This window comes from Hyperolius riggenbachi, chromosome 2 (assembly GCF_040937935.1).
Source record: "Hyperolius riggenbachi isolate aHypRig1 chromosome 2, aHypRig1.pri, whole genome shotgun sequence".
NCBI lineage: Eukaryota > Metazoa > Chordata > Amphibia > Anura > Hyperoliidae > Hyperolius > Hyperolius riggenbachi.
The window spans coordinates 384,207,338-384,220,908 of NC_090647.1; the positions used below are offsets into that span (position 1 = coordinate 384,207,338).

Below are 13,571 nucleotides of genomic sequence, written 5' to 3' on the forward strand. Positions count from 1 at the left end.
ATCTACCTACCTAACCTATACTGCAGCACCTACCTACCTACCTACCTATACTGCAGCACCTACCTACCTACCTCATCTATACTGCAGAACCTACCTACCTACCTCATCTATACTGCAGCACCTACCTACCTAATCTATACTGCAGCACTTACCTACCTACCTAATCTATTCTGCAGCACCTTCCTACCTACCTAACCTATAATGCAGCACCTACCTACCTAACCTATACTGCAGCATCTACCTACCTAACCTATACTGCAGCACCTACCTACCTACCTACCTATACTGCAGCACTTACCTACCTACCTCATCTATACTGCAGCACCTACCTACCTAACCTATACTGCAGCATATACCTACCTAACCTATACTGCAGCACCTACCTAGCTACCTAACCTATAATGCAGCACCTACCTACCTAACCTATACTGCAGCATCTACCTACCTAACCTATACTGCAGCACCTACCTACCTACCTATACTGCAGCACTTACCTACCTACCTATACTGCAGCACTTACCTACCTACCTAATCTACACTGCAGCACCTTCCTCAGTGGCGTAGCTAAGGAACTGTGGGCCCCGATGCAAGTTTTTCAATGGGGCCCCCCCAAGCACTCTATGCATAACAATTGACACGGCGCACCAAAACCTGCCAATGGCAACTACAGTGTCAGAGGTGCAAGAAGGGGATGGGGAACAGTTTGTTAATGATTACCACTATTCAAAGTATCTATAGAAGTGATTATTATGATTGCAGGACCAATAGAAAGCTAATACTGAAATTGAGGCAGGGTCCCTTGGGGCCCCTCTGGCCCAAGGGCCCCGATGCGGTCGCAACCTATGCACCCCCTATTGCTACGCCCCTGACCTTCCTACCTACCTAACCTATACTGCAGCATCTACCTACCTAACCTATACTGCAGCACCTACCTACCTACCTATACTGCAGCACCTACCTACCTACCTACCTCATCTATACTGCAGCACCTACCTAATCTATACTGCAGCACCTACCTACCTAATCTATACTGCAGCACCTACCTACCTAATCTATACTGCAGCACCTACCTACCTACCTAATCTATACTGCAGCACTTACCCACCTACCTAATCTATACTGCAGCACCTACCTACCTAATCTATACTGCAGCACCTTCCTACCTACCTAATCTATACTGCAGCACCTACCTACCTAATCTATACTGCAGCACCTACCTACCTAATCTATACTGCAGCACCTACCTACCTACCTAATCTATACTGCAGCACCTACCTACCTAATCTATACTGCAGCACCTACCTACCTAATCTATATTGCAGCACCTACCTAACCTACCTAATCTATACTGCAGCACCTACCTACCTAATCTATACTGCAGTACCTACCTACCTAATCTATACTGCAACACCTACCTACCTAATCTATACTGCAGCACCTACCTAACCTACACTGCAGTCACTTACCTACCTAACCTATACTGCAGCACCTACTTACCTAACCTATACTGCAGTCACTTACCTACCTAACCTATACAGCAGTTACTTACCTACCTAACCTATACTGCAGTCACCTACCTATCTAACCTATACAGCAGGCACCTACTTATCTAAGCTATACAGCAGTTACTTACCTACTTAACCTATATTGCAGTCACCTACCTATCTAACCTATACAGCAGGCACCTACTTATCTAAGCTATACAGCAATCTCTTACCTACCTAACCTATACTGCAGTCACCTACCTATCTAAGCTATACTGCAATTATTACATACCTTACCTATACCGCAGTCACTTACCTACCTAACCTATACTGCAGTCATTTACCTAACCTATACTGGCACCTACCTATCTAAGCTGTACTGCAGTCACCTACCTATCTAACCTGTACAGCAGTCACTTACCTACCTAACCTATACTGCAGTCACCTACCTATCTAACCTATACTGGCACATACCTATCTAACATATACAGCAGTCACTTACCTACCTAACCTATACTGCAGTCACCTACCGATCTAACCTATACTGCAGTCACTTATCTACCTAAACTATACTGCAGTCACCTACCTATATAACTTATACTGCAGTCACCTACCTATCTAACCTATACTGCAGTCACTTACCTACCTAACCTATGCAGCAGACACCTACCTATCTAACCTATACTGGGGGCATCTACTTATGTAACCTATACTGCAGGCACCTAGCTAATTAACACATACTGATGGCACCTACGTACAGGACCGGATTTGTACTCTTTACCGCCCTAGGCCACTGTCACCAGCCGCCCTTCAGTATAGGTACTGTAGCTAGATGACCTCTCCCCCTTCCCTCTAGTATATGTAGCCAGATGACTCCTCCCCCTTTCCCTCCCTTTCCCTCCCTTTCCCTCCCTTAATCCCTCCTTCCCCCTCCCACTTTCTGTCTCCAGTGCAGAAGCTTCCTCTTCCTTTCCATCTCCAATGCTGTAAGTCCATAGCCGCCGACCACAATGCAAACGTGCACAGAGAGCAAGGTGGCTGCTGCACAGGCGGCTGGCTGCAGAGTACCGCAGTCAGGCACTCACCTGATCTCCCTGCATTGCAGCATTTGCAGGCTTGCAAATGCTGCACCAGTTTAGCCTGCTGCTTTGGTGCCCTTCCTCCTGTGGTGCCCTAGGCCATGGCCTAGGTGGCCTTGGCCTAAATCCGGCCCTGCCTACGTAGCTAACCTACACTGTGGGCACCTATACTTGGCTCCACGGTGGGGGGGGCGATTTTTACACCCTCGCCCTGGGTGAAATTTAGCCTAGAAACTGCCCTGACATACACACACACACAAACAGTATATGTATAATGTTTGGCAGTTCAAGAAGACACTGTGATAAACCTGCCTGCCTGTACTCACTCTAGAGTGGCTGGCTGCGCTGTCATACATAGCCACCATGGAGGAGGGAGAGGGAGGGCAGGTCGGAATCACATCATCAGACTTAATTCACGGTACAGGGCTCACGGTACGGGGGGGGGGGGGGGGGGGGCATACCCTGACTGGCTCTGTGGGCTGATGAGCTAAGCATCTCTTTACCATAGCAATGAAAGACGCTCAGCCTCAGCTAATTTCAGAAAATCAGTGCCACTGCGGGAGGCAGACTCCAGCCAGAGCCAGACACAGGGGCGTAGCTACAACTCACTGGTGTCCCATTTGGCCAGAACCTGGCCATATCGGGACAGGGTGCAAGTATGGGGTTTCATGTGAGTGTGGGCACTGGGTGTCTGTTATGGTGGAAGGGGTGCAGATACAATGTGGGTGCTGTGGGGGGAGGGACAGGTCAGTGTGAACGCTGCTAGGGCGGAAGAGGTCAGTATGGGGGCAGCTGGGGGAGAGGTCAGTGTGGAGGCTGTTGGGGAGGGAGAGGTCAGTGTGGAGGCTTTTGGGGAGGGAGAGGTCAGTGTGGATGCTGCTGGGGGAAGGAGAAGTCAGTTTGGGTTGCAGGGGGAGGAGAGGTCAGTGTGGGTTGCACGGTGGTGAGGGAGAGGTCAGTATGGGTTCAAGGGGTTGAGGGAGAGGTCAGTGGGGGTTGCAGGGGGTGAGGGAGAGGTCAGTGTGGGTTGCAGGGGGGTGAGGTAGAAGTCAGTGTGGGTTGCAAGGGGGTGAGGTCAGTGTGGGTTGCAGGGGTGTGAGGGAGAGGTCAGTGTGGGTTGCAGGGGGGTGAGGTCAGTGTGGGTTGCGGGGGGGGGGAGAGGTCAGTGTGGGTTATGGGGGGAGGTAGAGGTCAGTGTGGGTTGCAGGGGGGTTAGGGAGAGGTCAGTGAGAGTTGCAGGGGGAGGGAGAGGTCAGTGTGGGTTGCAGGGGGGGGGGAGGGAGAGGTCAGTATGGGTTGCAGGGGGTGAGGGAGAGGTCAGTGTGAGTTGCAGGGGGGTGAGGGAGAGGTCAGTGTGAGTTGCAAGGGGAGGGAGAGGTCAGTGTGGGTTGCAGGGGGGTGAGGGAGAGGTCAGTGTGGGTTGCAGGGGGTGAGGGAGAGGTCAATATGGGTTGCAGGGGGTGTGGGAAAGGTTAGTGTGGGTTGCAGGGGGAGGGAGAGGTCAGTGTGGGTTGCAGGGGGGTGAGGGAGAGGTCAGTGTCAGTTGCTAGGGGAGGGAGAGGTCAGTGTGGGTTATGGGGGGAGGTAGAGGTCAGTGTGGGTTGCAGAGGGGGTGAGGGCCTTACTATGGCAGTAGCAGCTATGGACCCCCATCCCCTTCAACCCCCCTCTACTTACTTAGATGTGAGCAGCAGCAGCAGCATTATTCCTATCTTCTCTAGTGGTCCTCACCATCACAATGAATAATATTCAATAATATCAGGAGGATATTACGAGAAATTACAATTACAGCTATCAATGATCAAACAACGACTGACTAACTAGAGTACATATACCGAATTTTTCACCGTATAAGACACACTTTTTCTCCCCCAAAAATAGGGAGAAAAAGTCCCTGCGTCTTATACGGCAAAGGGTGGGAATCCCCGACTTACGGACGCCCGCCGATACAGAACCGCTGACCCGCCGCAACGTCGGGGATTCCTGATTCCCCTCCCTGTCCCCGTCCCCGAGTGTAAGTAGCGGCAACTTACCTTTAACATGCTCCTGCGCCGATCCCAGATAATTGCGCTTCCCCCCAGCTAGAATGCGCTCCCTCCCCCTTGCGGATCTGGCCCCCCGGGTGTGTGAATAAGTGGCAGCAGCTTACCTCCACAATGCACCCGCGATGACTGCAGACATCTGTCTCCCCGGCACTTCGCGCTCTAGTGACTGGCTTGAACTGTGCGTCATCAGTTCAAGCCAGTCACTAGAGCGCGAAGTGCCGGGGAGACGGATGTCTGCAGTCATCGCGGGCGCATTGTGGAGGCAAGCTGCCGCTACTTATTCACACACCCGGGGGGGCCAGATCCGTAAGGGGGAGGGAGCGCATGCTAGTGGGGGGGCAGTGCAATTATCTGGGATTGGCGCGCGAGCATGTTAAAGGGAAGTTGCCGCTATTGACACTCGGGGACGGGGGGGGGGATTAGGAAACTCGGGTGGGAGGGAGGAAGGCACACGGAGAAGGCAGGGGGCACAGGAGGACACATGGGGGCACAGAGGTGATATGAGGGGCAAATGAGGACACATTGGGGGCCACAGGAGGCCATATGGGGGGCACAGAGGCAACATGAGGGGCAAATGAGGACACATTGGGGGCCACAGGAGGACATATGGAGGGCACAGATGCACACATGAGGGGGCACAGAAGGACACACAGGACACATGGGGGGCACATCAGGACACATGGGGGGCACATGAGGTCACATGGGGGGCACAGGAGGACACATGGGGGCACAGGAGGACACATGAAGGGCACATGAGGACACATGAGGGCACATGGGGGGCACAGGAGGACACATGGGGGCACAGGAGGACATATGGAGGGCACCGAAGCACACATGAGGGGGCACAGAAGGACACACAGGACACATGGGGGGCACATGAGGACACACAGGACACATGGAGACACAGGAGGACACATGGGGGGCACAGGAGGACGCATAGGGGGCACAGGAGAACGCATGGGGCACAGGAGGACGCATGGGGGCACAGGAGGACACATGGGGGCACATGAGGACACACAGGACACATGGGGGCACAGGAGGACACATGAAGGGCACATGAGGACACAGGAGGACATATGGGGGGCACGGGAGGATGCATGGGGGCACAGGAAGACACATGGGGGCACAGGAGGACACATGGGGGCACAGGAGGACACATGGGGGCACAGGAGGACGCAAAGAAGGACACATGGGGATATGGAAAGCACAGGAGCACACATGAGGACACACAGAAGGACATGTACAAGACGCTCCTGGAATATGGACGCACGAGGTTTAGTATTTTTTTTTCCCCTGGTGTTTGCCCTCCAAACTTGGGTACGTCTTATACGGCGGAAAATACGGGTATATGGTGAGTACCACCATATATGATGTAGCTCAAGGAAGCTAGCTAGGACCAAGAACCAGCGAACTGATTAGTATCAAGGTCAGCGAGCACTGAATGCCCCTGGCCTTAAATACAGACTCCTCAATCAGTAGCCACTCCTACTTGGTGAGGTCACTCATGACCTCACCTGCTGAATCCTCCTTCTGAGCCTATAAGGCTCGGTAGAGCTCGCGCCTGCGCAACGCGAGCTTCGGGTCGCATGCGAGCCAGAAGACCCCGCCGGAGTGAAGCCGGGGATGCAGCCAGAGGATGTCAGCATGGCAGTCCTCGCTCGGACCACGCCAGAGTCGTCGCGGAAGGTAAGTGCGTTACAGGTATTGACTCAATGCAATTTCACTCCAAACTATGCCGGGGAATTTGCAGATACTGTATGTGAAAGTTTTAAAGTGAAATACGGCACAACAGTGTGAAAATTTACCACAAAATCAAGTTTGACTTCTCATTCCTAATATTTACAATGTGTTCTAATATACTGTATTTGTACTGTGGCCATCTGTTTATTTAGCAGATCTGGATCTCTACACTATGTAATATTTATTACCATCTGAATGTACAGGTGTGTATTTTAAATATGTGGTCATGAAGGAGATTTAAATAGATGCGATTTCCATTACAATCACTGCATCATAGGTGATCTGTAAATTGACCTAAATCTGATCTGATATTGCATTAATCATGGATCTCAGATTAATTTGCTCACATTTCCCTATATTAGAATATGCACCATAATCAAATGTCTCATTTTTCTGATCATCTTGGAGACTTGCATATAAGAATATTAAAGAAACAGATTGTGCTTTAATGTAAAGTAAATCGGAAGCTGTAAGTTCAGTCAAAACATGTTTTATTATTTCATCAACAGGTCTTCAAAGCTCCAGAACAAAGAATGTGGTTCATACTTTCCAGTAAGTCCTTGTGCTGTGCTTTTTTTTTTCTTTTTTTTTAAATCTTTCTTTGCAGTTTTTTCATGTCTGTTCATTTTTCTCCAATGATTCCTTTATATATTTTTAATAAATTACAATATAGTAATTGTTTTTCACAATTTGACATACTGTAACGATTGGTGAAGCACAGAGAGGATCTGATTACCGGTGATCTGCAGTATCACTGGAAATACAGATGTATACCTGATTATAAGTGATCTGCAGTATCACCGATAATCCGATATACCAGCTAACCTCTGTTCACCTGAGTAGAGTGTAGTGTTTTGGTGTAACAGTAACACTTTGAGGACAAGCCTCAGCGCAGTCAGGAGTACTGCACCGATTCCTTCCGCAGACCCGGACTCTCCAAGACGGGAGGAGTCGGGCTGACAGCAGGAAGGATTGTCTAAAAGTAACCCTCAGGAGGAAAGGTCGCTAACAGAGTGAGGAACCGCCTCTAACGGTAAGGTCGGTTCTCGAGGTCGGACAAGCCAGGTCGTACACACACGGACAGATACAGTACAAGATCAGGAGACAAAGGCGGAGTCTAAGTGCAGGCAGGGTTCGGCAACGGGGTATCAGATATATCGAGGTACAAAATCAGGAGGCAGAAACAGAGTCTAGGGACGAGCCGGGGTTCGGCAACAGAGTATCAGAAATATCGAGGTGCAAGATCAGAGTTCAGGAGGATAGTCAGGCAAGCAGGAAGTCATAACAGATAATCACAATCAAACTAGTACTTTAAGCTATCAACAAAATCTAGCTAAGTGTAGGATTACAGCTCCAGCTGGTCCCGGCACACTTGCGGATCTGACTACGGATCTGGGTGCTCCCACGTATGTGATCGCAACGCCAGACACCCGACAACTGAACAACTGGCAGTATATATACACGGAGGCCTCTCCAGCACCTCCCTAAGTGCTGGACCAATCAGGAGAGAAGCCAGGGTCAGCTGACCAACCTGGTCAGCTGACTCATTTCTGGCTGGCATATATGCTCTGCCTCAGTGCGCGCGTGCGTCATTCTTAACCTAGAGGGACTACGTGTCCCAGCCACCCCAACACCGCTCTGCGGTGTAACAGCCAGAGGGCCATGCGCGCTAACCGCCGCGTCCAACGCAGCGGTTTTCCCGCGCTCCGCCAAGCCCTGCACGGGGACAGCCGCCTCAGACTGAGTGGAGGCGGCTGACTCCCCGTGCTCTGCCACGCTGGATGTGGAAGCAGCCGCCCCGCTCTGAGAGCGAGCGGCTGCGCTTCCACGCTTACTGACAGTAACCCCCCCCCCCCCGAGGAGTGGACTCCGGACAACTCCTTCCAGGTTTTTCTGGGTGCAAAGTGTGAAACTCCCTTTTTAACTCATCAGCATGCATGTGAGTCCCTGGTACCCATTGTCTCTCCTCAATGCCGTACCCTTTCCAATGCACTAAATATTGTATCGAGTTCTGAACAATGCGTGAGTCTAATATTTTTTCCACCTCGTACTCAGGTTGGTCCTCCACCATCACCGGAGGGGGAGGAGTAGGACCCACATGCACCGCAGGTTTGAGTAGGGACACATGAAACGACCTTACGCCCCGCATGCTGGCAGGAAGATCAATGGCGTAAGTGACGTTATTAATTCTTTTGGTCACTGGAAATGGACCCACAAACCTGGGACCCAGTTTGGCAGAAGGCTGCTTCAGGGTCAAATGACGTGTGGACACCCAGACTAAATCCCCTGGCTGAGACTTTCATTCCACGGACCGTCTCTTGTCTGCTTGACCCTTCTGACTCTGGAATGCCTTCTGCAAGTTCCCCTTAACAACTCCCCAATTGTCCCTGAGTGACCTCTGCCAATCCTCTAGTGCTGGAAATGGAGAAGAGACAACTGGAAAAGGGGAGAATTTGGGTGACCTCCCTGTCACAATTTGGAATGGAGAGAACCCAGATGAGGAATTCTTCAAATTATTTTGTGCGAATTCTGCGAAGGGCAAAAATTTTACCCAGTCACTCTGTGCCTCCGCAACGTAACATCTTAGGAATTGCTCCAAAGACTGGTTGATACGTTCCGTCTGCCCATTAGTCTGTGGGTGATAGCCTGACGAAAAAGACAATTTCATGCCCATTTGGTGGCAAAATGCCCTCCAGAATCCAGACACAAATTAGACTCCCCTATCCGACACAATGTCTTCCGGAATGCCATGCAGCCGGAAGACGTGAATGATGAACAACTCGGCCCCCTCTAACCAGTGGCGCCATTCCTCAAATGCCAATTTAATGGCCAGAAGTTCCCGGTTGCCTATATCGTAATTTCTTTCTGCAGGTGAGAACCTACGGGAAAAGTAAGCGCATGGGTGTAATCTGCCCTGCAAGCCTGATCGTTGAGACAACACCGCCCCCACCCCAACTTCTGAGGCATCAACCTCCACGATAAAGGGAAAAGACGTGTCCACATGCCTCAAAATTGGTGCTGAGCAAAATAATTTCTTAAGAAGAGAAAATGCTGCCATGGCTTCAGGGGAACCTCCTGTAATAGTTCGCAAAACCTAAAAATCTTTGTAGGGCTTTTAACCCCACCGGCTGTGGCCACTCCAACACAGCTGTGACCTTGGCAGGATCCATTGAAAGGCCCGAGGTGGAAATTACGTACCCTAGGAACGTGACAGTGGTCACCTCGAAAATACACTTTTCCACCTTAGCATAGAGCCTATTTTGTCTTAATTTGTTCAAGACAAACTTCACGTGGACCCTGTGCTCGGAGAGGTTATTGGAATAGATTAGTATATCATCAAGGTATACCAGCATGAATCTACCCAAAACCTCCCGGAATACCTCATTGATTAATTCTTGGAAGACGGCTGGCGCATTGCACAACCCGAAGGGCATCACTAGGTACTCGTACCGTGTGTTGAAGGCCGTCTTCCACTCATCGCCCTCTCTAATGCGGATTAGATTGTATGCCCCCCTCAGATCCAACTTAGAGAAGATTTTTGCGGCTGTGACCTGCGTAAATAAATCGTCTATCAAGGGTAACGGATAGCGATTTTTTACCGTGATTTTATTGAGGCCCCGATAATCAATACAAGGTCGGAGACCCGCGTCCTTCTTCTTAACGAAAAAGAAACCGGCCCCAGCAGGCGACCGGGAGGGCCGGATGAACCCCTTGGCCAAGTTATCACGAATGTATTCCTGCATAGCCATCTTCTCTGGACCGGACAAGTTATACAGGTGACCCCTAGGAGGCATACAACCAGCACGGAGATCAATGAGGCAATCGAACGGGCGATGAGGAGGTAATTGATCAGCAGATTTAGGACAAAATACATCGGAGAACTCAGAATACTCTTCGGGAACCCCCTCCACACAAATCTTGGTCCGACCCAATGTCACCTTCCCTAAACACTGTTGGTGACAATGATCGGACCATCTGGTTACCTGACCCGTAGCCCAGTCTATGTGTGGAGAATGGACTTGTAACCACGGCATGCCTAGGATGATAGTTGTTCCCCATGCAGTACCCCTAACGTGACTTTCACCTGTGGAGTCTGTGACAGGGGACGATCCCTTTGCAGAGGGGACTCGTCTACGGCCTGGGGGGACTTACTGGAGTGAGAGGAATACCCAACTCCTGAGCAAATTCAATGTTCATAAAATTAGCCGCTGAGCCAGAATCAATGAAGGCCTCAGTGGCTACCGACTTATTCTCCCATGTAATCGTACAGGGGAGAAGCAATTTTTTCTCTTTTGGGGGTGAGAAAGGTGTGCCTAGGGTGTCACCCCCCACTACTCCTAGGCAGACTCGTTTCCCGGCTTGTTAGGGCAGTTTCGCACTCTATGCCCCGCTTCAGCACAGTACAGGCACAATTGTTCAGCTATTCTACGCCTTCGCTCCACCTGGGTCAGTTTTGATTGACCAATCTGCATTGGCTCGGGTGGATTTAAGGCCGGAAAGGAAGAGACAGGCGGAGATGTCGTTACTGAGGGTGCAGCGGATGGTGCTGCATAAGATGTCACCCTGACACGGTGACTGCCCCGAGTCTGCCTCTGATGGCGTAGCCGACGGTCGACTCGAATGACCGATGAGATGGCCTCATCGACTGTCTGGGGCTCGGGTAAGGTTAGCATTAGGTCGGAGACCTCCTCCGACAACCCAGACAGGAAGTAATCCATCAGGGCATAGGTGTCAAATCTGGCGGTAACTGACCACCTACGAAATTCTGCCGCGTAATCCTCGACCGAGCCTCTGCCTTGCCGCAAAAGTTTGAGCTTCCGCTCAGAGGTTGCCGCAAGGTCAGGGTCGTCGTATATCACTGCCATGGCCTTAAAAAATTCCTCTACCGAGGTCAGAGCTGTATCTGTGGGAGGCAGGTTGTATGCCCAGGACTGAGAGTCACCAGTTAACAAAGTTTTAATAAATATGACCCGTTGGGTCTCAGTTCCCGAGGATCGGGGTCTCAACTCGAAATATGATAGCACTCTACTCTTAAAATTCCGAAAGTCAGATTTGTGGCCGGAAAATTTATCAGGTACGGGCATACGTATGTCATCACTAGGAGGGGATCGCACTGAATCAACTGACGTCTGAAGGGTTCGCACAGAGCCTGTTAGGGCATCAATTAATGCTTTGTGCTGGCCCAGTGCTTGATGGATGTTTTCCACCGAAGTTGCAAGCACATTCAGAGGGTCAGCGCGTGCGTCCATCTGTTTTTCGGTCTGGCGTTCTGTAACGATCGGTGAAGCACAGAGAGGATCTGATTACCGGTGATCTGCAGTATCACTGGAAATACAGATGTATACCTGATTATAAGTGATCTGCAGTATCACCGATAATCCGACATACCAGCTAACCTCTGTTCACCTGAGTAGAGTGTAGTGTTTTGGTGTAACAGTAACACTTTGAGGACAAGCCTCAGCGCAGTCAGGAGTACTGCACCGATTCCTTCCGCAGACCCGGACTCTCCAAGACGGGAGGAGTCGGGCTGACAGCAGGAAGGATTGTCTGAAAGTAACCCTCAGGAGAAATGGTCGCTAACAGAGTGAGGAACCGCCTCTAACGGTAAGGTCGGCTCTCGAGGTCGGACAAGCCAGGTCGTACACACACGGACAGATACAGTACAAGATCAGGAGACAAAGGCGGAGTCTAAGTGCAGGCAGGGTTCGGCAACGGGGTATCAGATATATCGAGGTACAAAATCAGGAGGCAGAAACAGAGTCTAGGGACGAGCCGGGGTTCGGCAACAGAGTATCAGAAATATCGAGGTGCAAGATCAGAGTTCAGGAGGATAGTCAGGCAAGCAGGAAGTCATAACAGATAATCACAATCAAACCAGTACTTTAAGCTATCAACAAAATCTAGCTAAGTGTAGGATTACAGCTCCAGCTGGTCCCGGCACACTTGCGGATCTGACTACGGATCTGGGTGCTCCCACGTATGTGATCGCAACGCCAGACACCCGACAACTGAACAGCTGGCAGTATATATACACGGAGGCCTCTCCAGCACCTCCCTAAGTGCTGGACCAATCAGGAGAGAAGCCAGGGTCAGCTGACCAACCTGGTCAGCTGACTCATTTCTGGCTGGCATATATGCTCTGCCTCAGTGCGCGCGCGCGCGTCATTCTTAACCTAGAGGGACTACGTGTCCCAGCCACCCCAACACCGCTCTGCGGTGTAACAGCCAGAGGGCCATGCGTGCTAACTGCCGCGTCTAACGCGGCGGTTTTCCCGCGCTCCGCCAAGCCCTGCACGGGGACAGCCGCCTCAGACTGAGTGGAGGCGGCTGACTCCCCGTGCTCTGCCATGCTGGATGTGGAAGCAGCCGCCCCGCTCTGAGAGCGAGCGGCTGCGCTTCCACGCTTACTGACACATACTTTTTTTGGGGCTGCATGGCTCTGGCACCTTTAAGCCTTGTTCCCACTTAACCTCCTCATCACATGGTCCACAGTGATGTGGCTGGAGCCCGGGGCAGAAGCGTTACCCCCATAGGCTATATGATGGAATGCATCTGCCTGGCCCAGGATTATTGTGGACTGTACAGAAGTGCGGTCCGCTTACTGCCCCAAGTGCTTCCAAAGAAGGGCGGCTCCATAGTGCACATGCATGCAGTACAGAGAGGTGACACTCAGACTCCCGATGCTGATCCAACTCCCGAGAACTGTATGCATGCAATAGACACATCAGTTCCACATAAAAGCAATATGTGTTAGTAGGTACACCTCGTGTAGGCTTCTCTCATGGTACACACCCTAACCTCTCTTAACCACTTGAGGACCGTAGTATTAAACCCCCCTCCAGGCCATTTTTCACTAAATTGGCCACTGCAGCTTTAAGGGCTCGCTGCGCACAACTCAGCACACAAGTAATCCCCCCCCCCTTTTTTTTCACCCCAACAACAGAGCTTTCTGTTGGTGGAGTCTGATCGCTCCCCCAATGTTTATTTTTCTTTTACAAATATTTTTTATTATTTTTAAATAAATTTACTTTTTTTTTAATCCCTCTCCCTCCCTCCCCTCACCAGCCAATCAGCGCGATAACAGCGGATCGCTTTTCTGCCTCTAAAGTGGACAGCCGTGTGACACATCTGTCCCCTGTACAGTGCTGCCTTAGATTGCAGCGCTGTACTAAGTAAATAGACAATGGTTTCGCCGTCTAACAGTCACCTAGCGCTATCGCCGC

At 50.9% G+C, this 13,571-nt stretch overlaps 1 protein-coding gene across 1 annotated transcript in view; it reads left to right on the forward strand.

The window, feature by feature from the left end:
* Positions 1–13,571, forward strand: part of LAMB3 (laminin subunit beta 3) — a 2,309,994-nt gene that overhangs the window by 85,884 nt on the left and 2,210,539 nt on the right. Inside the window, exon 2 of the mRNA XM_068269757.1 lies at positions 6,858–6,900. Within this exon, the coding sequence (XP_068125858.1) occupies positions 6,882–6,900 (19 nt within the window). The 5' untranslated portion in view covers positions 6,858–6,881. The remainder of the gene's footprint in view (positions 1–6,857; positions 6,901–13,571) is intronic.